At 39.3% G+C, this 24,617-nt stretch overlaps 1 protein-coding gene across 3 annotated transcripts in view; it reads right to left on the bottom strand.

Moving 5' to 3' along the window:
* si:ch211-266o15.1 (zinc finger MYM-type protein 4) overlaps positions 1 to 24,617 on the bottom strand; it is a 26,174-nt gene continuing 1,557 nt past the window's right edge. For 2 of the 3 annotated variants that reach the window (XM_059353945.1, XM_059353947.1), the window contains exons 2-29: positions 23,750 to 24,341; positions 22,478 to 22,530; positions 22,243 to 22,389; positions 22,002 to 22,065; positions 20,418 to 20,611; positions 20,022 to 20,146; positions 19,653 to 19,890; positions 18,888 to 19,103; positions 18,607 to 18,757; positions 17,802 to 17,917; positions 17,330 to 17,692; positions 16,871 to 17,021; positions 16,162 to 16,337; positions 15,866 to 16,043; positions 15,154 to 15,267; positions 14,999 to 15,042; positions 14,680 to 14,818; positions 8,055 to 8,200; positions 7,842 to 7,959; positions 6,488 to 6,742; positions 6,332 to 6,408; positions 5,109 to 5,235; positions 4,828 to 4,979; positions 4,604 to 4,721; positions 3,356 to 3,604; positions 2,872 to 2,983; positions 2,715 to 2,783; positions 1 to 2,118 (exon numbers count right to left, since the gene is read on the bottom strand). In XM_059353945.1, the coding sequence (XP_059209928.1) occupies positions 1,971 to 2,118; positions 2,715 to 2,783; positions 2,872 to 2,983; positions 3,356 to 3,604; positions 4,604 to 4,721; positions 4,828 to 4,979; positions 5,109 to 5,235; positions 6,332 to 6,408; positions 6,488 to 6,742; positions 7,842 to 7,959; positions 8,055 to 8,200; positions 14,680 to 14,818; positions 14,999 to 15,042; positions 15,154 to 15,267; positions 15,866 to 16,043; positions 16,162 to 16,337; positions 16,871 to 17,021; positions 17,330 to 17,692; positions 17,802 to 17,917; positions 18,607 to 18,757; positions 18,888 to 19,103; positions 19,653 to 19,890; positions 20,022 to 20,146; positions 20,418 to 20,611; positions 22,002 to 22,065; positions 22,243 to 22,389; positions 22,478 to 22,530; positions 23,750 to 24,341 (4,632 nt within the window). In that variant the 3' untranslated portion in view covers positions 1 to 1,970. The remainder of the gene's footprint in view (positions 2,119 to 2,714; positions 2,784 to 2,871; positions 2,984 to 3,355; positions 3,605 to 4,603; positions 4,722 to 4,827; positions 4,980 to 5,108; positions 5,236 to 6,331; positions 6,409 to 6,487; positions 6,743 to 7,841; positions 7,960 to 8,054; positions 8,201 to 14,679; positions 14,819 to 14,998; positions 15,043 to 15,153; positions 15,268 to 15,865; positions 16,044 to 16,161; positions 16,338 to 16,870; positions 17,022 to 17,329; positions 17,693 to 17,801; positions 17,918 to 18,606; positions 18,758 to 18,887; positions 19,104 to 19,652; positions 19,891 to 20,021; positions 20,147 to 20,417; positions 20,612 to 22,001; positions 22,066 to 22,242; positions 22,390 to 22,477; positions 22,531 to 23,749; positions 24,342 to 24,617) is intronic. The other variant, XM_059353946.1, reaches the window with a different exon arrangement.

The raw sequence follows: 24,617 nt of genomic DNA on the forward strand, positions 1-24,617 counted from the left end.
AACTTTACACATTTTATGAATCGATGTTCCAAAACTACACAAACTCCAGTTACACTCTCAACATCACATTTCATTTCAATCATGCTTTCGTTAAAAATGCTTCGCCTTGCAATCAAGGAAAGAAAAAAAAAAAAAAAACGGAATAAGATGCATTTCTAATACTCAATGGAAATACAGCATTTTGTGAATGACAATAAATCATCTGAATGTCTCTGGACCGGTTCTTCCACTGGGAGCTTGAGCAGTGATGATATTCACACTAATATTCCATTTGCACCAACAGTGTGTTACAGTTATGTTGTTTAAAATAAATCCAAACCATTTACAAAAGTCTGTATTTGGGTAATACTAATGGATTACCATCAGTCAACACGGCGAGTGCTTTAATGTTAGCATAGTGCTAAGTGCTGAGAAGATGATTTGGGGCTGGTTTGATTTTGTCATATAACTCATTTACACTATAACATATATTTTAAATGAACATGAGGCATAATTAAAGGCACATTGGCCTTAATGTCTAAACATAATAAGAGCTGGAAAAACAAAATAGACCCAAGTACCAATGAACATAGTAAAACACATGGTGCTACCACAAAGCATTGTGGGTAGTTGAGTCACCACAGAATAAAAGAAAAAAAGGTATTATTTTAATCACAACTCTCTCTCTCTCTCTCTCTCTCTCTCTCTCTATATATATATATATATATATATATATATATATATGTCAAGACGTGTTTCGATATGTTTAACCATCTTTCTGAGAAGCAGGGTGATGTGGTTGAGCAGCAACCCTGCAGAAAAAAACATGTTTTACATATTTTTCTATGTTTTGCGTCTCTAGGATTATCCATATGCCAATTTAGCATAACAAAGAATCCATTAGCGGGCACCCAGAAATGCGCTGCCTACTGCTCCTACACATGGTGTGTTCACTGGTCCGTAAAAAAAGGATGGGTTAAGTGCAAAGTTTTTATTTCCCCACTGTGGGACTAAAAAGGGAATCTGAATCTTAATCTTAATTAGAAATAAAAGGTGTTATCTGCAACAGACTCTCGGTTTTGAATGTATGCAAGTATGAATAGAAACTAAAGCACCACCGTTAACACAGTGGTAAATATCTTAGGCACATTGTAATAATACTTGTTTTTGATTAAATGTGTGGCCTACAAAGATAAGACTATACCATAAACCATACACATCATTAATTATAATACAGGAAACCTCAAGGGTTGGGGTAAGGAAAAGGAATGCTGGGGATGCTGCTCATCCAAATTCTCCCAATTCCATTTTTCCAAGACAAGTGGAAGAGAAAAACAAAGAAAGCAGAAAAGCTATTGGCACATATAGAATAAGTATGTACGTAGATACATAGAGGGAAAGCATATAGGGAGTAGGGGCCATGTTGTAATTGTAGTAATGTATTTCTAAATATTTTCAAAGCAATCAATGTGGTCTGTAAATCAAGCTGAGCTTCATAGTTTAGGATGAAGTAGATCATGTGAACTGCAATAACATGGATGTGGGTAATGAGCTACTCTTCCACTTTACCTCCAGAGGGAATAAGTGAAGCTCAGGAGGGAAAAAGGGAAAGCTGTTAGAAGGGAAATAAGGCCACACAGTATGGAGAATATAAAGGGCAATAACATAATATCAGATAAGTAGATGACAATAAAACATTAATAAAACTTTGTTGCTGCAAGGAGGGTCAACAATGATAAAACCGCGCATTTACACCCCTTAAAGAACCGATCTGAGAAAAATGTACTCTCCAACACTCCCTTTTTCATACCTTAAGAGTAGTGGATGTTTGTAAACTCACTGTGCATGTATGTGGGGAGGGGATGGCCACTGAGGTAACTAAATACAATGATCCCACACTCTCTTTGTGACAAAGTGCCCTGTCATTGTCTATGTTCTGTGTCCCCGTCTCACCAGCTCAAAGCTCAAAAGCAGGGCGTGGATAAGCAGAGTCACTGTAAACTGTCAGCACCAGCGCTGGCGGAGGACTGCTGTTTGGCTGCTGTGTGCTCCTGGTGAATCTCTTTGACTGCCAAGATGCGTGCGAGCATGCTCTGTAGAGTGGTGGCCTCTAACTGTTGAGAGGTGTACCAGTGGGAGCTGTTGAGGTCAGAAATAAAGTATTACAGTATAAATTATAGTATTAACAAAGAGACAAATTGGAAAGGCACTCATGGCAGACAGGGTGAATCTCAAACATGTCAGTAATGCTATTACATTTTTTTTACCAATTTTAAAAAGTATGTTTAATATGGAAATGTTGGCCTCTGAAAAGTATGTCCATCTATATGCACTCAATACTTGGTTGGAGCTGTTTGACTTGAACTACCAGAAATGGACTTTTCGATCATATTCTAATTTATTGAGATGTACCTGTAAATAATAATACATCTGTAATACGGACTTTCTATAGAAATTACGTGCAATAATTCACTTTGCCACCTACACTGTTGTTACATGTTTCTACCCTCATCTTTACTTCACATGTATTTTTATATTTGTATTTTATTTATATTTCTACATATCTCTATTTACTTAAGACTTGATGCATTTGATGTCTGAAGCATAACGTTAGTGACGTTGAAGTCATGCAACCGTGGACTAGTTTCACAGTGGCATAATGTTCCCATTTTACATCTGTTGGCTGCATTAACATTTATCATATTCCTCACCAGGTTTCTTTAATCTTGACTGACCTGTGAGTGTGCACATTCTGTTCAGGCTGCAGGAAAAACACGTCAGTTCTCTTCTTCACTGACTCTGGGCTGTAAGAGAGCAAGAGCACAGAAAAGATTAAACTTTTCTTCAATTTTATTAGTAAAGTATGTGCCTAAAGATGTGTGTATGTCTCACCATCTAGAGAGGTAGAACTCGTAGAGTCTGACAGGACAGTGTAGAGGGTTGGCGACATTTTCAAGCATCTCCAGGTCTCCCTCCTCCTCTCCCTGCCTTTTTCTGAATCGCTCTAAAAAAAAAAGAAGCCATAACTCAGTTATTCACTATTTCCAACAATTTATAAATGTGGCTTTGATCTCTATAATAACGGTGAAGCTATATAAAATCATTCAGGACTGATACGAATAGTGATGGATGTAAATCAGAATCAGAAGTACTTTATTGATCCATGGAAGGACATTCGGTTTACAGACTTAAGAAAATATATAAACTTAAAAAATACACAAACTCAAAAAATACAGACTTAAAAATGCAAAAGTTATGCATACCTGATTTTTTAAAGTAAATATGGTCAGTTTTCAACCATTGAAGCCACTGTTTAAAGGTACAGCGTCATTAATAGACATAAAAATTCATACATGTATTATTTAACAGCCCCCACCTGTGTAGGGCGCGGCAGTGCTGCTTCTCTGGTATCGGAGGTAGTGGACTTTGCCGGCTCGGTTGCAGGGTTTGGACTGTCGAGTGAAGTTGGTAAAGGACAGGCTTTGGTGCTGCGCCAGTGTGGTGAAGCGGAAGTTTTTGGTGCAGAAGAAGAGCAGCGTGTTGAGCAACACTATGGGGGAGTAGGCGCCCAGCTGCTTACACTCCCACAGGTAGGACTCCAAAACACGAGAGGAAACACTCGCATCTGGAGGAGGAGAGAGCTGTTAGCTCTACACATACACAATTGAAAGTTCAGTGCTCTTCAGAAAGTGAGTACTTTATATCTGTGATCATACTTCAGGTACATTTAAAAAAATTTGAATATCATGAAAAAGTTCAATATTTTTTGTCAATCATTTCAGAAAGTGAAACTCATATTATATAGATTCATTACACATAGAGCAAAAATATTTCAAGCCTGTTTTTCTTGTCATTTTGATGATTCTGACTTAGAGATAATGAAAACCCAAACTCAGAAGATTAGAATATTGTGAAGAAGTTCAATATTGGAGTCCACAGTCAGTGGTGATTTGGAGCCATGTCCTCTGCTGGTGTTGGTCCACTGTGTTTTCTGAAGTCCACAGTCAACATAGCAGCCATCTACCAGGACATTTTAGAGCACTTCATGCTTCCACAAGCTCTTTGGAGATGCTGATTTCATTTTCCAGCAGGACTTGGCACCTGCCCAAACTGGCAAAGGTACCAAAAGCTGCTTCAATGACCATGGTGTTACTGGGCTGGACTGGCCAGCAAACTGGGCTGACCTGAACCCCATGGGAGTCTATGGGCTGTTGTCAAGAGGAAGGTGAGAGACACCAGATGAGCTGAAGGCTGCTATAAAAGCAACATGGTGCTGTAGGCTGATCACCTCCATGCCACCAAGTATTAATGCAGTATTTCATGAAAAAGGAGCCCCAACCAAGTATTGAGTGTATAGAAATGAACATACTTCTCAGAGACATGACATTTGTGTTTAAAATATCCTCTTTTTTATTGATCTTATGTAATATTCTAATTTTCTGAGACACTGAGTTTTGTGTTTTCATTATCTTTAAACCACAATCATCCAAACTACAAGAAATACAGGCTTGAAATATTTCACTCTATGTGTAATGAATCTATATAATATACGAGGTTCACTTTCTGAAATAATTGACAAACAATATTGAACTATTTCACGATATTCTAATTTTTTGAGATGTACCTGAAGTAGGTTGTAGTTTGGGTTTCCAGACTCGCAGCATCCCACTGATCCTGGTAGCAAACTGACTGTACAGCTCGTCAGTAAAGATGTTCTCTATGCGGCCCTTCATGAACAGATACTGTTGAAAGAGAGGGAGACAGAAAAGCAGGAATCAATAAGAATTAAGATGAGAACTATGGACACAATATATATAAAAAATATATCTGTGTGTGTTTTGTGTGTACCTGCTGTATGCCCAGACAGAGGTAGAAGATGCTGTCTGGGCTGTAGGTCTCTCCACTGGGCCGTCTCACTTCTCTGATGAAGCAAGACAGACCAAAGCTCAGCTCAGCAGAGTCACACTGAAGGACGTCTTCTTTAATATCCACTGGATTGACTACAGAGGAAGAGAGCACAAAACACAACAAGTAAAGAAAGAAAAACAAGTTACAACAGGACCAGTCAATGGCTCAGAGGAAGAGATATTCAAACATAATATTGGAATATAAAGAGAACAGAGGCTCACCTTCTCTCGATTGTTTGCGTAGTTGGACCCAGCTCTTCCAGGCTTTAACCCCGTACAGGTGGTTCAGTTTGGGGACCACTGGAGTCGCTGCTGCACTGCGGTTCAACTGAGCAACTCGCCTTCGACTCTGAATGGATGGAAATGCAATGAAAACAGGTTAGTGATTCATTGCGGCTTTGGGGCGGCTGTGGCTCAGTTGGTAGAGCGGGTTGCCCACGGATCGGAGGGTTGTTGGTTCAATCCCTGACCATGGCAGCTTACATGTCAAAGTATCCTTGAGCAAGATACTGAACCCCAAATTGCTCATGATGCTGCGTTCATTGGTGTGAGAATGAATTCCCAATGGTGGCAGGTGGGACCGTTTAGGGTAGCCTCTGCCACCAGTATGAATGTGTGTGTGAACGGGTGAATGAGCGCAGTCTGTAGTGTAAAGCGCTTTGAGTGGTGGCAAAGCGACTAGAAAAGCACTATATAAGTAGAGGTCCATTTACCATTTACCATTTACCATTGCATTGTTGACACAATTGAGAGAGTGTTTAAGCAGAAATGTGGGCATATTTTAAAAGTTTTGGGTTCTATATTAACACAAGAAACATTCCAGTGTCCAGAATAGGGACAAAGGGTGATTGTTTGTTTGCTGTACTGGCTCTTTGGATCTTTCTGCATCTGGAGCAACTTGTGTGCTTTTAACTTGCTCTCTTTGTTTTATATATTCTTATTGTTTTTGATGTTATGTTGTCTATGGGAAACACTTTATGCCTCTAGCTTTAAAAGTGCTATACAGGTGCATCTCAATAATTAATAATATAATTGAAAAGTGTATTTATGTCAGTAATTCAATTTAAAAATTGAAATAACACATTCTATAGATCCATTAAGCATAGAATGAAACATTTCATGTCTTAATTTATTTTATTTAATTAAGACCTAAAATTCAGTGTCTCAAAAAAATTAATATTACAAAAGACCAATTTTAAAAAGTATGTTTAATATGGAAATGTTGCCCCCTGAAAAGTATGTCCATCTAAATGATTCAATACTTGGTTGGTTGACTTTTCCATCATATTCTAATTTATTGAGATGCACCTGTATTAATAAAATGATTGTTATTATTATTCAAGAATTCCATAATATTCAAGGAGTGTCTACGTGCAAAAAACTGCCTACAAATAATAAAGTGTTTTAATACAGAAGCTGATGAATGCATCAGAGTAGTCATATACCCGTTTTCGGCTAGAGAAAACTTCCCTGGGTCTCTTCACTCCTCGCTGTGGAGCAGGTGACTTCTGTTTCAATGTTTCTGCAAAAACACACACAAAAGACCAGTATTTTTTCCAGTTTTTTTCAACAGATTCATCTCAAGTTATATGAAGTCTCACCAGACGGGATGTCCATCTCCAGGTCCATCACTGGAGAGGACGGAGGCTGAAGCTCCTCACTGGTGGTAGGAGGGTCGCAGGTCGTTGTGCTCTCCTCTCGCTCCAGATCCAGTTTGGGATCAGCTGGTTCTGTGCTCTCTGAACTCACAGGAAGTGGGAGGTCGACCTGTGCTGCTTTTTGAGTCTCCTCATCTTCAAGGATTGTGGGAGTGACCTCCTCTGGCTTCATGTAGCCACCATAAGAACTGCTCTGGTCTGTAGCAGACACACAGGGTAAATACACTTGATAATTCACTACTTGGATTGATTGATTTAGCGAACACATCTGAAGCTTTATATGACTTATGATGGGCTTATACCAAAAGATTTTTACAGTCCCAGACTAAAAACTGAAAGTCTTTAGTAAATCTAGGAGTTTTACTGGAGTCACAGCGCGCTCCTGTTATCTTGATCGTTACGTTTTTAGGCAGTAAACTGCACTCATTCATATCAGTCTTTTCCTAGTCTTGGGTTAGCGATCATATCAAACATGTTCAAGTCGCACACACGCTCGATGAGCACAGGAAAGGTCCCCGGTTCCAGACCAGGAGTAAAACCACTTCGACAGGAAAAAGTAACATCACTATAATTCTAGTGAGCTCAGTCCTAAATAAATAATATAGTGATGAAGATATATACGGCCACATGCGGGATCTTTGGGGCGCTGTTTCTTAGTAAAGAGAACAGTAAGGAGACCCAGTTAAAATGTATAAATAAATGTATACATAAATAAGTAATAAATAATCAATGATTAATGTAAGATTAACTAAATGAAAGTTGATAGAGCTGATTAATATCATTATTCAATTAAACAAATGATAATTAAATAGGACATACGTGTATATCATGAATTCATTTCTAAATGTTCCTTTCCTTTATATTTATTTTTACTGTAAAATAGTCAACTTTTCATGTCAGAAAAACAGAAACAACTTTGTGAGGGGCATTTTGTGGCGTCTTCTCCTCTTCTTTCTGTTTTTGTTTTTTCTCAACACAAACCACTGCACACACTAGAGCAGCTGTAGCCAAAAGCTGCTTCTCCTCCATTTTGTAAGTTTTTACTAAGAACATGATGGGAAAAAATTGCATGGTAGGAAAAAAATGATAAAAGAATCTAGTTGTATTATTTTAAATAGTGACCCTGCAAGATTAACAGTCTGGTTTAAAATCTCAGTCTGAGACTAAAAACTCTAAACACTTAGATGTGAGCAGGTGTGAGCCTATAGTTTTCCGGGAGTCTTTTCCAAATCTTTTCAAAGTCTTCTGATGTATAGGTAGCATTAAATGCATAAAAATGGACATAAACAACTCTCACCTGCACTGTTAACAGGCTCATCTTTCTGTTTTTCTTCATTCACAGCAAAGGGCTCTGACTGGACTGCTGCATCCTTCATGTCTTTGCTCTGTGGTGGTACTATGATGGGTACTGGAACCTGGAGAAAACAAGAAAAACATTTGTGGTGGCAAGTAGTCAATACAAAATACATTAATCATTCTGAATTCATAGTACTTATATATTGGGACATACAGGCACGGGCATAGCCATTGGGACCGGTGTGTGCTGGGAGTACATATTCATAGGCACTGGAATGAAGACCGGGACCGGGACTGGGACCAACACCACCTTCACTTTCTCCTCTCCTGCAGAGGAGCTAACTGAGAGGACAGACACAGCTGGAGGAGAGATAAAGAAGAGGAGATAGTAAGAGAAAGAAAGACAGGAAAAAAATAATTTGAAAAGGCGAAAAAAAAAGTATGGATTCGACACATAAACACCCTACTGTCTGACAAAAATAAAAATAAAAAAGAGGAGGAAAATAACTTAGTGACATCTCAGTACATTAAGTATACTGCCTATATAGAAACATATACTATTATATGAAGTCACATCTGCATTTATCTAGATAACAGAAATAACAGCTAGCAACTTTTTTTTTTATTAATTACTCAATAATTGTCAGATAGACAAAATATGTGTGTATTTTCTTTCAAGCTGCTAAAAAGTCCAAACAAAACAAATGTTGAAAATGAATCATCGCCACCATGATGTGCAAGTCATTCTGGTACACATAAAAATATGTAACATATAATAAATATAAACCATGGTTGAGAATACTGATAACCTCTGGCTCATGTGTGGTAATGTAGATATGTAATACTGAAAATTAACAAAACATTAAAACCCTTCAGCTCTTCACCAGTGTCTCATGACAAATAAGTAGTGTGGCTATAATGTTACATGTTGATGATAATCTAGAGACTACTTCATCAAACAGCTGCAGCACATTATTTGTTAAAAAGGTAAATACTCTCCACTAAAACCTGAATCAGTATCAGTATCAGTAACAGTTTAAGTTTCCATCTTTTGTTTGGGAAACACAAGTTTTGAGTTGAAAAGTAAATCCTCTATTATATAATAAAGATCTGTTGACAGTCCTACATATACCAGCAGAGCTTTACATCTCTCAAAAATACCATCATTTGACCATCATCAGCCCTGATAAAGTGTCTTATTTAAGACACTTATGGAATAAGTTTCCCCACACATTCTGTAATTATTTAAGTATTCATGCATTGGTTTCATTCTTACTTTCACGTATGTATCAATAGATCATAATAACACATCTATTTTATCAGATGGGTGCATTGCTGTCTAGCTTGCAAAAATGCACTCATTTGAGGTATTTCTGTCGTATACCTTCATTATTGAATAGAACAGTATTTAACCGTTGCACAAGTGTATTTACTTGTTTTTGTGTGTGGGACAACTACAAACTGTTTTCTATAAGTGAGTCATTACGCTAAATAAGTTTTACCTACTTTTAGTCATGTTCACGTCTTGACAGGCTGATTATTATGGAGGCCGCTTTGCATTTTGCTATAGTAAACAACTTAAATGATTGCAGCCTTTTGTGACACACAAACAAGTAATTTTAAAGCTGAGGGTTACTTAATAAAAGCTACTTAATAGTTTGTTTTAGCCAGAGCTTCACACTTGTGCTTTTGTGCAGGAAAAAAAAAAAAAAAAGAGTAAAAACACACACACAAACACAATTTTAGTCACAAATTAAATTTATTGACGCTTTATTTGCATTTAACTGTCTTTTTTAGATGTTAACAATATTCTTCTGAAAACAAACAAAAAGCAGTAATGCAACATGATTCCACAATCTGACCCATACCAGTGTTATATCATAAAAATAAGGAAAATATTAAAACATGCAGTTAAAGTGAAGTTACAAAAACATACAGTAGGAAGTAAAAGAAGTAAACCATTTATGAGACATGTAACACAGAGCTGGAGTCAAACATCAGTGGAGACTGAGCTGACGGATGAACTAGTCGGTTCACACGACTGCATCAGTAATGAGGTACAGTAAGGAATTTAACTTTACATCACACATTCAAAATAAACATTGAAATGAACCGTAACAGTACAAAAGGATAACTGAACACTGGAATTCATTTTTTGTCCACTGAGACACTTAAAAAATTCAAGTGTTGGCAGATTTTAAACCCATGTAGGTGCATCTTAAGTTATGTCGAGAATTATCTTTTTGTCTTCCTTTCATTAATATGGCAGTGAAAGTGAAACTAAATGAACCTTCAGCTAACATCATTCTGTCTGAGGGAAAATACTTCGCTTCTACTGAAATTTCCTCTGACATCTCCTTTAAAATCTTAAATAACCAGGTGGATTATGACAAATCTTGAAAGAAATAATGTAATCTAGCATGGTGCACTACTGGACACCGGGCCGGGGAAATCCTGTAAAAAGAAATCACTACTTTATTTTTATTTTTTAACAAGAAATGAAAATACATCAAGACTTATTTAATACTAATTCAATACTCAAGTTTTTCATTTAAAGCAGACGCACATTAAGCAGCACAGTTGCCTGAATCCAGCTCCATGAACCTGCGTTTCCTTGTTATTTAGCACATTTTCAGATGTAGTTTAAATGGGCTTGTCCTGGCATACAAGCTAAAAAACATATAATATAATGGTTTAGCCTAAACAATGTGGTTCATAAGACACCTGTACAGAGAGAGTAAACAGTAACATAGGTTGTTTTTTTCCATTGACTGCATCTGGACAAGCAGGTAGGCACAAGTGACCATAATAAACCAGGTTACATACTGGGTGTCATTACTGCTAGTGACACAGTGAACGACTTTTCAGCCTCTGGTGGTGGTAAAAATAACTGTGTGTGTATGTGTGTGTGAGAACGCACCAGAAATAAAGTGGCAGCACAGTCCATTCATAAAACATACAAAAATCAAGAAATTCATATGTTTTAAGACACAATGACAATTGTATCATGATGAGGATGAGCTTTAATGACAGTTTCATGTATTGAGGTAAAAACATTTTATTCTAGCATGTTACAGTACCGTGTTGCAGGTCAGTGAAGCACTTAAGGAAGTATCTCGACCTTGTGTAGACAGTAACTCCATCAGTTACACACCCCCTACAATACCCTCACACAAAATAAATATGAGAAGAGGATACACACACACAAGAATCTGCATAAATACTGCCATGTTTAAGTGCATACCGGTAATTTCACTGCACTACCAGTTTGCAAATACACATTCATGTAACTACTGTAAAGTCTTTCTTGTCAGTAAGGTTTTGGGTTAAACTTAAAACAGACAACCACAAAAAAGGAAAGTTAAGGTCACTAAAGTAGTGTTGGTGAGAACATATCCTGTTAACCCTGTAGTTGTTTAGTCTTTGCCCGGGGGTCGGGGTAGAAGACGGCCCTTGTGTCAGCAGGTCAGGAGGCTGTGGAGAGAAAAACTCGGGTGACACACTCGACCCTCTTAAGAAGTCAGTTGAATTGACTTGGAAACAGCACATAAATGTCAGCAATCATGTCAGTGCATTGTTGTTGTTACGACTGCAATATGTAAATGCTATTAAAAACAAACTGTAGACAAACATAAGATAGAAATCGTTGAATAGTGGATGCAGCTGTGGTAAATAATAACTAATTAAAGGGATATTTTGGATGTTTTGAAGTGTGGTATTTATCCATAGTCATAGATGGGCCTAGTTTGGAGAAATGCCAGAAGAAACACCAACATGGAAGCTAAGCTAAGTACTGCCATGGACGGGGGCTAGGGTTGTCACAATGCTAGAATTTCAAACTTGATACGGATACCCAGGAAAATACTCAATATACGATTCTTTAATAACACAAAATTAAATTAAACACTTCAAGAGGCATAAACAATAACATTAATGATAATGTAGTGCAAAAAAAAGCCGCAACATAACTTAGGTATGACAAAAAATAAATATATGTGCAAAAATAGCACTTTTGATACAAAAATAATTGTGTTATCCTGTGAAATGAACACTCTGTCTATTAACGTGACTGATGGGCAGAACGTTTGCTGCCTAGCTCCCACATTAACATTAGTCGTTTTTTTATTAGCCACTGGCCTAATGATACTAATTTTTAGTATTGATTTTTTTTGACAGCAGCACAGTTCATTTTAGCCAAATGAAAAATATTTTTGTTGAATCTGTTTAATTTTATGATATATTTACACTAGCAACTCTCATGTTCAGCCAATTAAAACCACTGTTTATTTCAAAGGAGTCTGGTGAAGCAGTGAAAATATTCCAATTATTGCATAAACTAAAACAGATACTGGGTTTTTTTTGGAGGCTAAAATGAGTTTAGCTGTCCACAGCAGTACATAGCTTTACATCCATGCCATGACTTCTGCCTGCTCTACTGTAGACAATATACTGATTTTGGATAAGTATTTCATATAGCCAATTAAAGAAAAACCAAACTATATCTTTAATTGTGTCAGTGTATATGTAAAGTGTAACTGAGTACATTTGTTGTGTTATTCAGAAGGCTCACCTTGTGTTTCCAGTTCAGGAGCTGTTTTGTAGATCAGTCTGGTGTGGTAGAGTTCAAAACAGGGCACAGGACAGAGGCTAGGCTCTGCCGAACACGTCTTACAGTAATACGACGTCTGCCTCCTCAATGTCTCAATCTTCTGCTCACAATGCTTGGTTTCTGAGTGCCCCCCCTCTTCTCTCTCCTCATCCTTCTTATCATGCGAGTTCACATCATCCGCCTCCTCTAATGCGTCTTCGGTTTTCTTTTCATGCTCCTGCGCCGTCTTCTGCTTCTTCTTCTCCGCCCCCTCCTCCTCCGGTTCTTCTTCCTCCACCCTTTTCCTCTTGTAGTGCGAGCAGACCTTGCAGTCCGAGTCCGTCTCCCTTTTAGCCAGGAAATGGCGTCCGGTTAGGCGTGCCGGCACGCCGTTACACAGCTGAGTTTCTCCCTGAGGTTTCGGCGACGGCGCTGGAGATGTGGATGCGTCCGCAGATGGCTGGTCAGGTTGCGAGGAGCTATCTAGCAGAGCTGGTGCAATTATTGAAACAGCTAGTTGTGAACAACGAATAATTGAATGAACCAAAAAAATGAATGAGAATGAATTAGAAGGTGTGTAGGGTTGTGACAAACAGCCTACTAAAGGCACACCAGCCATGTCCTGAAGGAGAACAGCTACTTCTCCCAGTGCTTCTACAACTAGATATTACTTTAATAATATTAAGGTTTGCTGTGGGTAAAAGCATTGACTGATGTATACCAATTATTCTGAATTGACACGGCAGAAAAAAACTCAACTTTGCAACAAAATGGTGCTCCATTAATATTGACCATTTTTTATATCTTAACCATTTTTCTCCCTTGGAATGTAAGTATTCCCTGCAGAATATTATCTTTGTCTTGGCAGAGAAGTCAGATATTCTATACTTTGATTGACAATTTTTCAACCTGCATCCTATTTTTTCCATGGTTTTGTGTCTAGCAGTAACTAATGGGGAAAACAACTGTGCGCCATCAATGTATGTCCACTTAAAATGCCCAACAGAGAAATTAAAAAATGTTTTTTTTAAAAACCTTTGGCTTGATCTCATCTGTTTGTTATCATGTCTAGCCAAGTCTAGCTCGAGGAGAAGTCTGAAATCTCTTACACATTGTCAATGCCATGACTGAATAATCAGCTGATTTCGACAATCTTTCAGATGCCATTAGGCTAAGCTCTCCTCATCACTCCTCTCTCAAACTCAAGTGCTGTCGTCTTCCGATGTTGTGTTGAAGACCGTTTCCCTGTCGATATGCATTTCCCTCACTAAATCTAAACTGAACCTTATCCCGAACTCTAACCATGGAGGGGGGCTCTCCAAGAAAAGTTATTTTAACAGGAACAAAATACTATTAAGCAGATAAACAGAATTCAACACAATACTAGCCCTAAAGTCAACTAACGGGACATTAACAAGACTTGGTTAGACACAACAACAAACTGGATCAAGAAAAAAAAGTAAAGAAAATTATTCCTCTGTAGGGTCCTCTCGTACTGTTGTCAGATACAATTTGAACCCGTTAGTGACAAAACCAAGCACTTTTAGTGGTCGTACAGTGCACGATTGCACCAAGTGATCACATTTGAGCCCTATTTGCAAAAACAGTCAAGTATTGAGTGGCAGAAAAATATGGGAAAATAGGGTACAGGTTGAAAAATAAACTAAAAGAAGATTAATATTAGCCCAGTATATTACAGTCTTTCTTGTGTGGACTGTGAGAATAACAAAGCACTAGAAAGCTCAATACCAAGCTCCATAAAGCATAAAATTAAAAGATGTTTTACTATTTAAAAAAATAAATAAATTCTTAATTCTAATCTGAAATCAGGTTTATCTGATTTGTGTCACAGGGAAATATGTGTCTCATAGGGGAAACCAAACCCTCCACTACCATTAGCTGTTTGGTTTAATATATAAAACACAAGATTTTGAAGATTCAGCACCATCAGAGTGTGTGCAGAGATAACCGATAAAATGAAACAGTTGTGGTGTAAAAAATAGAAAACTGTATAAAAGTATCTTAATCAAGACAGATTAAAAGTACTTTATGTTTGAAATGTCTTTGTGAGTCAGTAGACTTCATGTCTATTTGGTATTCGGACAGTCATTATACTGTCAGGAAGCTGCTGGATGTCACACAGTCCAGATAAAACGTGAGTGTCTAAATCCTGCTGTGCAGATGTTCTGTGTGTTGTGGAAAAAATCTAAACTACCCAAACTTGTTTGAGTGTTTTTTTGTGTGCATTTACCTGCTGGTTCACTGGAGGGTGAGGGCAACTGGCACATGCTCTCTTGGTCCATAGTGAAGGGCCGACACAGAACCGACTTGTTCTTCATTTGACGTCGACGGGACACAGGCACTCGCATGGCGTCCGTCTGAGTACTGGCCTGGAAACAGACATTGAATATAAGGCAAAGAAGCTCTGATCTAGTTCTTAATCATAAATATGCTGCAGTGGACTGGCTTCTTTTTAGATCTCAAAATTATATCTAGAAAATAATTTTTGGGTACCAGACACACACACACACACACACACACACACACACACTAACACACAGAGTACATACGTGGTCAAGGTTCTTGCCGTCAACATTAGAGGTCGGAAGTGCTCCTACAATAGAGGGATAAAAATAGATACAGTAATATATACAGTGAGATATACATATCACAATTATTTTTAACAAACAATTAACTGATATGATTTATCACTGATCAAACTAACCAGTAAGAGCAGTATCTGCTGACACGCTGGGCTGAGTGGCAGAGCCATTGGCCAGTGACACGACATCAGCTATGACAGGATTCATCTTTGAGGAATGGTGGGGTTGGGTTGGAGCTGGAAGAAGAGATAATATATTGAAGTTACAACAGTTTTGGTCATTAAACATTCTTCGAATTGGGTCCAATTTAAAACCTGAATGACATGGTATAGCTTGATGGTGGTGGTTATATCTACAGTTGAATTTGGCAAAACAAAAAGGCACACACCGCTTATGCTGACCTGAAACAAAGCTACAGTACACGGCTCTGTGCAGCATTTAAACACATTAACTGTACCAACAGTATCGCAAAAATACAGACCAATGAATAAATCTTCAGTATCGTATTATCACTGATGTATTTATGTAACCAGCGTTTTAATTATCTCAAGATAGGGCTCATTTTAACTACTTAATATACTGCAGTTGAGGTTTACTTTTTTTTTATTTTACTTTTATGTGTTTTAATGTTAAATCTTGCCCTGAAAAGTAACTAAAGCTGTCGGCTAAATGTACTCCTGCATGCTGTGACAACAGGTGACATTTTCTTTCATGTTAACTGGAACTTGTGAAAAAAGTTTCATATAATGTGTGTTTTTTCAACTAACACGAGCCTATTGGCATGCAGACTGCTGCTCGACATCATACGTATAAAAGTGATAAGTGACAAGTTACCATATGGTGTTTGCGGGGCCATCCCAGTACCATTGCTGCTGGTGTGTTGGCTCGTTTCAAAATGCATGTGGCAGTACTGCAGCAGGCAGGGCAGGTTGCAGAAATTACGGACTGATCCCAAACACTGCAGCTTCTCAGTCATATAACCCTGTTTCCTACAACTGTCACATCGACCCATCTGGACGTGAGAGGAGGAGACGGAGAAAGATTAGAAATATAAATAAGAAAGAGCATAACACTAGTCTTTTTTTTTTTCAATGTCATCCACAAGTGCAGTGGGACATGTGGCTCCTTACCCCATAGTAGAGCACTGTGTACTGGGACATGCAGTGGGGTCTACAGAACTCCTCCATTCTGCCTCCGTAGTGGCTGTGCAGCATCTTCTGGCCGATGCCGGAGCAGTAGGTGCAGGGACGCCAGGGATGATCCTTGTTACGAGCAGTCAGGTCATGTTTGAAGAGCAGCTTACAGCCTGGGACACAGGATGGGTGAGGTGGCATATTAATTAAAGAGTATTAGAAGCATATATTTCAGCTCATAAGTCCAATGTCAGTGATTTAATTTGGCATTTAAAGCTACTTGGATTATTAATAAGGTCCAATATTATTAAAAAGTGAGATTTGGGGTTTTTTTTAGTCATGAAACAGATCTTGGTGCTATATAGCTAGCTGCAATCTGCGCAGGCTGCAATTATAGTACAGAGACACCAAAAGCGCAGATGCAGAAGACCCCAACACTATCCAATCAAACTGGGAATTTTCAGGAGGGGGGCTTAATGAGACACGTGTCAGATGGTGGATGACTACAGGTTCATTAAATCAGAAAGCATGCTAAAACTATGAGGTTAAAAAATATGATTTAGGACAGATTGTCAGGAATGTGACAGGACCAAGTTGACTACCTTTAACCAGATGTTCTGCATTCTACAGTTATTTTCGAGCCACAGAAGTACCTGAAAATAATACGGAGGATAAAGTAGACAACTGTAATGCTATGTTAACTCACTTTCACCGCAGAAGTTTAGGTCCTGTTGATTGTAGCTGATGGTGTCAAAGAGCACCTTCTCTTGTTGACAGAACTCGCACACCGTCAGGATATTCTTGTGGGTTTTATACTGCTCACAGCACGTCTTACTGCAGAACATGGAAATACGACCCTGCAGGAAACAATCGGCATTAGTATTATCATCTATGAAGTTCTTTTTTTTTTTCATTTTATTAATTCTTCTTTTCGAACCGAAAAAAATAAACAACATAAACTACAACAGCGTAGGCTAGATGCATATACATATTCATACTCACATAGGCACCATTAAACAGATGTACATAAACATATAAACATTTACACACATACAGTATATAAAGCCCTATACATATACATGCATCTGCCCCATCTAAGTAATAAGATAGAAATAAGAACCAGTTAACTTAATATTCAATACGCCATGTAAGCTATGCTCCTTACTTGGTGACTGAATAGCAGCGGCTTCATGTTGAACTGTTTGCTGCACTGATGGCAGGTCAGCTTGGAAGGGTCACTGGCTTCACCCTCTGCTGGTTTCAGGGGCTGATCAGCAGGTGCTTTGGCCTGGGCTTGTGCTGGGACAGAGGGGGAGGACATGGCTGTGTAGGGATTCACCAGTGGGGGCACTGAGCTATGACTGGGATGGTGGCCCGGGTAGGGGACTGAAGAGGGATAGTCCTGAGGGATGGGAGGGACTGAGCTGGCTCCAGCAGAGGGCCCTGGTTTGGGGCCTTCTCTGAGGGAGGAGTCCCTTTGAACGGAGGTTCCATTGGTCAGGTCGGGCTGCGAGGTGTTCCCAGACTTCTGTAAAGACAAAAAACAGTAATGTCAAATCTAAGCTTGGACGAACAGACGCGACATCAAATACTTTTGTTACATACAAAAAAAGATCTTCTGCTACTGGTGTTTTTACCCGGTATATAGAAACACAGTCATAGGAGCAGAAGTTACGAATGGTGCCGTCCACCATGGCCAGATGATACTGAGGAACAGCTGACACTCTGCACTGGCAGCAGGGGAATGCAGCACCTAAGGGGAAAAAGGGCAACATTACAAAAAGCCAAATGCTAGTTCACAAGTATTCAGCATGTGTATTAACCCATTAAGACCCAAGTCCAACTAGAAAAACATGCCCAAAACCTAAGCATTGATTCAAAACCACCTCCCAAAAACTGAAAAACTACAAAGAATGTCAACGCAGCCTAAATAATGTATTTAGGTAGAAATATGAAATAAAAACCATCCGAAAGCTTACTCTTGGCTTCAACTGTAAATCACTGCCTTTGTGCCCTAGAGTGCCCTCACATTTAAAAAAAAAACATCACTAAACAACAACAAAAAATAAAACAAACGTGATATAGTTATTGCACCTCCAACTGTAACTACAGATGTGGACTAGTGGGTCTGTAGGCACATTATAGCCTCTATGTTGCCCTATGCTGCCTGTTTATTGTTTTACACTTGTTAATTCCCCTTTCACCTTCCACATGTATTGCAGGAAACCCCTTTGCATTTAAATCTGTTAAGTGTCAACAACAAGATCATCCAAAACATGTATATGTCGCATTGGATCTTAAATGGGTAAATTAAAAGTGAAAAAGCCTTCACTGTCTTTGGTTCCGACACAGGCTGCAGTGATATAAATTAAGGTACTGCCTGTTGCTTGCTATTAGTAGAGTTTTATAAACCGGTAGGAAGATTATTTCAACGTGTCTTACCAGCGAGGATGTGTCGAGGTGGTCGACTCTGTTCGACACAAGCAGATGAACAGTAAAGCTGGATTTTGCCCCTTTGGTCTCGTTCCATGGTGGTGGCGTAAACTATTGCCATTTTGTAACAGTAGGCACAGGAAACCGTCTTTTTGCAGGTCTGTACAAAAATACAATATATATTGAAGAGGTTAATAGTGGAGCCCATAGCATGTAAAAATGGCTAGAATAGGCAAAGCTGCCATCAAAAATAATGAAACATCCTCGTCATAAATTAACCAAACGCATACCTGTTTATAGGTGCCAATACAGGTCGGGCCACAGAAGTTGAGCTGAGTTCTGTCAATTGTGAGCGTCTGACAGGAGCCGGAGCTGCTGTTACAGTAAAGTCCGCAGCCTTCACAGCAGTTCATGGCTAACTGACGCATCTTGCGCCATGTTACAAAACAAGCATTACTACAGAGTCTGTGCAGGCGACCTTGATGGGTGACCTCATGCTCAATCTGCTGTGGAGAGAATAGTCGACACAATGACAAGAAAGAGAATTACTGTACCTGACACAGAAAACCTGGCCAATATGGTTTACTTGGCTTATGAGGCAAATCTGTCTTTACTTTAAAAGCTAACCTTTTGTGTCTCTTATTAGAGCTGGATAGATTTTGTTTGTTTTTTACGGTTCTGGCTTAAACAGGTCTGATTTTATACCAACATCCAATATGCATGGAGCATGTGTGTTTGTTTACAAGAAGGTTCATGCAGTTGTTTGAGGTGATGAGGGAAGAAACGACAGAGTAAGTCTCAAAGAAAACTAAAACTGCACAAATATGGAAACATTTTGGACAAAAGGTGAGCCTTACTCTCTTCTTTTTCATTAATTGGCAGTTGGCAAACCAGCTTAGAGGTGCATTACTGCCACAAATTGGACTCAAGTCGCTACACTTTCTGAGTCAAGCGCCACTACTAGTTGTAACCTCTGGGTATAGCTGTCCAGTCCAGTGTTTGGCTTAAAACAATCTGGTTTGAACACATTTACCTGTCCAAACCCTATATCTCACCCTATTCGAGACTCTGCAGACACTGCAGAAAGGTTTTTCTGGGAGTCGCTCCACTGGTTTTTCAGGCGGCTTCTCAGGTTTCTTCTCCATTCGTTTGTCAACCCATTTATCAGGAACCTTGTCTGACGGCTGTTTCTTTTTGTGTCTGAAGACAGAGAGACAGAACTGGCCACAGAAGTTCAGGAAGCTGTTGTCATCTGCTGGAATTGTGATCATGTCCCGTGGCTGAATAATTTCCCTACAGAGAGACAAGGACAAGAAATAAACACAATAGTCATGTCGGACACGACATGGCTAATACAGAAAACACTGCAACATAGCAGCTAAATAGAAACTTTCACACTGATGTTAAAAGGAAAAAAGATGTACCTATTGCACTGGAAACAGGATCGGTTCTTGTTGGCTGGAGGCAGATGGCCAGTCAGACAAACTGTGGAGCAGAAGAGCTGCGTCGAACCTTTTCTTTGGAATGCTGTTTGACCTTTCAGCAGAACCTACAAGCATTTACAGAACCATGGAACATAAAAAGTTACAAGAAATAGAAAGTCCTGACACGTTAGACTGTATTATTTATACTAATCATGTATTTCATATAGTTGATCAATGTAGCAAATATTTATCTGCCAATATTCCATTTTAATAACAATGCACAGAATGGTGGCAACTACTCAAGACAATTTGAACATTTGGCATTAATAACAGTTTTCCTCTAATAATATTATGCACAGAGGGCCCTAATTAAGCAGCACAAAGTCACAACAGTACCTTAGAGCAGCCACTGCAGCGAACACTACCAGGAACAGGGGGCGGAGGTGGGCGTGGGGGTGCAGATACCAGAGTTGGTAGTGAAGTCATTGGAGCTGGTGCTCTGAGAGGGAGGGAAGCCATGGCCTGCAGCACAGCACCTCTACCTGGGATAAATATGGCCGTCTGATGGGGAGCTGGGATTGCTGCTGGTGCTAGAGTGGACAAGAGGGATCAGTTATAATCATAATACACATGCACTATTGCTAGCTACTGACAGAGGTGTATTTAATAACATAAACAAGGGCTGTTTCATTTAAATGCCTGATAAGCTATTCCAAAGAACCAGCATACACAAAAAAGCAAGTCTGGAAGAAGAGCCAAATCTGAATGGTTCATTAAATCGGAGGCAGGGTGATAATGTTATTTGTTCCCACTTAGTTTAACAAATTTAATTTATCATAATTATCTTACTATCTATCTTTCTATCGTGTTTTTCTCATTTATATAAAGCATTTTTGACTTGCATTACTACTGTAGGTCCTTATTTGATTTGTTAATAAATTATATTTTTTCTTATACTTTGTTTACCTGAATTTTCCTTTTTCTTGTGTTTTTTGAAAATATGATATCTGGGAAAACTGGAAAAACCAAAAAAACACCAGAATTGAAGTGCATTGAGTGCAGCTCTCCCCTCCCCTCTGTGCTGAGCATGTTTGCTCTCCTGTTTTCAAAATGGAAGGCAAGTCATAAAGTTTCTCCTTCACTAAAGTATGTTTCTGTGTGGACTGAGACATTGCCTTGACGTTACAATAGCCAGCTGTTGGCTTAAGCGAGATCAGTAGTAGCTCATAAACCTGTCTGCTGAGTCAACCCCACCTACTTCACTTCATACTTCATGTGACAATCAGATGTTGTTTGTCTGTGTTGGACTATCGCTGGTCTTCCAGCTGTTCAGCAGTAACAGTGGAAAACATAAAAATCAGTTGTTTGTGTGATACCATTGCTCTACACGTCCACCAAAGCATTTTCTGCCAGCTAAAAAACTTTCTGAAAAAGCCCAACAGGGAGTGCTAGAGAGCTTTGGAGGGGAGCTCAGCTGGTTGACCCTTGCTCTGAATGACGGGGAGGCTGAAGTACATAGGGAGAGACCACGGACCCGCCACCAGTCTTAGTGGCCAGCAGTTTAAATTTCTTCTCCCTCACTGCTGATGTTCAGCACTGCGTGTGATGGTTATTCTCTGTGGTTTTTTGCCCCGCCCCTCCTCCACTATGGATGGGTGATGGTGGTGAGAGGTAGCATTTTACCCACATTTTTCAACTTTTGCCAACAAGGGGAAAAAAAAAGAAACACCAATGGAGAACAGCCCCTCAGTGCCTCAGCACAGTGTAAATATGCAGCGTTCCCATTGGAAAGGATTACAAAATTAGCTGGCCTGAAAAAGTCTACCAAGATTTTCTTTTGTTGTCGACAGCCCTACTACAGTCTCCTTCTTATCTAACTTATGAACATAAACAGTACACAATCTGACAACTACAAAATGCCAGTTCTGCTGTTATAAGAGAAAAACATGAATGCCATGATGAACAAATAAATGAACTCACTGGTAGGAGTTACAAAGGCGTTCCCTCCACCTACAGAGTAGACAGAGCTGATCCTCAGCTCTTCCTGAAGGAAAACACAATAAGAAATCAGATTTTGTTTAACTGGTTAGTTACTGTTAAAGGTAGCATGTCCAGCTTCTGTACGCCTATAAAACATTCTACAATTATCGACAATTGAGCACACAGTATGGGTATAAATTTACACTTGAACATAAACAGCAGAAGATGACTTGTAACCTACCTCCTGATGCTCCAGCTCCTCTTTGATCTGTCTAATTGAGCTCTGAGGCAGTAAAGCAGCGTCATAGCCCTCATCAATAGGCTCGTCTTTAATATTGATAGTAGGCATTGGGGGATTACTGTCCTCCATTGGAGCTGCCTCTGACCTCTGAAATATTAAAAAGTATTCATTATTACCTGCTGAAAGTTAAAAAATGTGTAATTGCAGTTACTTGGCAATCCTCCCAGATACCTACCTCTCCCTGCTGGCTGTCTTCTGTCTCCTCTGTCTGGTTCAGGACGCCGCCATCTGACAGAAAGATAGAAAAGAAAACCCTTTATTAAAACAGTACACACTTGATCCTAAGAGTTAAGAACTACACACTGATTTTGGAGCAGTACACACCAAACTCTGACACACCTGGTCGACCTCAAAGAACTGTGCCTTTTGTTAATAGTTGCACTTGAGCAAACCACAAAAAAACTAGACTACACAAATCAGATACATACAGATAAAATATAACAAAGTAGTGAAACTAAACAAACCAGGCTGCTATTTTCATGTGACAATCTTTTTCAACAGTCTAGTTACATGCAGAGAATACGAATTTAAACTGTGTCCAATAAAGGACCCAACTGATTGTTTTACGTTTTGCTTTGCACTGGAATTTTTCACCTGCTGTCATTCCCTTATGAAAGAGGAAAAAGGCCAGGTATAAAATGAGAAGCAAAGTCCCACTAAAAAGGGATTTATCATACAGAACAGCATGTCAGGCTGCTCTCTATCGGCAGCCAAAAGGCAGTTACAGTATGTTGAGTTGAGAGAAATGTGGTGACCTCTTTGATTTTAAAGGCAATGAACATATAAGAATAACATCTGGGGAAGTATAGCAGTTTAACTGACTTGGTAATGTACGGTGATATGGTAATGTACACTACAGACTCAGAGACATTAGCTGATGTTATGCTATGGACATTATAGGTGTAAAAAAATTATATATGATAAACACATTAAACTCCAGTCATGGATGATGAAAACCTGTGCAATGAAGCTCAGTATTTACTCTGAAAATAACACGAGAACACACTGTAACCTTTCCACAAAGTATTGCTTCGTTGACAGCAAAACTTTGAGCCTGTCTCCAGTGTGCAAAGATGCACGGAATGTGAATATTCGTGTCGAACCTAGTGTGAAAGCCTTGCACACAAGGAATATCAACAAATATTCTGTAATTTACATTTTCTTTTGTTATTTTCTCTATGTGAAAAAGGACTTTACAAAAGACAGATTTCAAAAGATTGGTCAGACTCTTGGCAGAATATGGCCAATATATCTAAAACTATTATTAGTCTCAAGTATAGATTGAACCCCCAAGGTCAAAATCAGATGAACTGAACTTTGATGAGTAAAATTGGTAGCGTGTATTATGAGCAACAGAACATACTGTGATACAGTGGACTTGCAATATGGCATTGGTGAGCAGTCTTGTCATTAACAACAGTAAATTCTCGTGTGTGTGCACCCATACCTCGGCTGTTGTCAGGTGTGTGGTCCTGGGAGGAGTGGGAGGTGTTGGCAGAACCACTACTAGCTTCCCTCTCTTGCTCCTCCTCTTCCTCTCTGGGCTGACCAGTAAAAGGTTCGCCTTGGGGTACGTTGTTCCCTGCTCTTGGCTGGCCTTTTTCTCTGTTCCTTTTTCCTACATTAACATCATCCAGGCTGCCCATTGGCAGGGCAAAGTGCCAGTCTTCATCCTCTTCTTCTTCTGGCCCAAATGCAGGAAGGCCATCCAGTGCATCATCAAATGCTGCAGCTCCACTTCCTCCCCCTCCTCCTCCTCCTTCGTTGGTGGTAAACATGGAGTGTCGGACAGAGGAAGGGGAGGAAATGCGAGGAAAGGGTGACTCTGCCATCCCCTCATCCATCTTTTCTTCTTTTCTGCTGCTGCTACTGTCCTCTTCTTCTACTGGTTGCTGTTCCCCTTGTCCTGAAGTTTCGTCTTCTCCCTTAGTCTCGTCCTGACCTCCACTCCTGGAAGAGCTGGCAGAGCCCCTGGAGGAATCAGCAAAGTCTCCAAGCCCCATCACTTCATCAAAAACTCTGGACAGGCGCTCCTCATGCTGTAGGGGACATAACAGGTTAGGGATTTTAAGGGGGAAATTCATGTTTAGCTCTCAAGGAATTATTCACTTTAGTCTTCCATTCACATATCCCAATTAGGATGCAGTTCAGTTTTTTAGATTTTGAAATGTCCTGCCAACATCCAGTGTATATAATCTCAGACAACAATGTAAGAGAGAGTGGTAGGGCTATTTGTATATCACAACTGTACTTTCATTAGAAAGATAGGCACTGATTTATCCATGGTTACATGTACCATCAGTTGAGGCATTCAA

The sequence above is a fragment of the Centropristis striata genome, chromosome 16, assembly GCF_030273125.1.
Source record: "Centropristis striata isolate RG_2023a ecotype Rhode Island chromosome 16, C.striata_1.0, whole genome shotgun sequence".
Lineage (NCBI taxonomy): Eukaryota > Metazoa > Chordata > Actinopteri > Perciformes > Serranidae > Centropristis > Centropristis striata.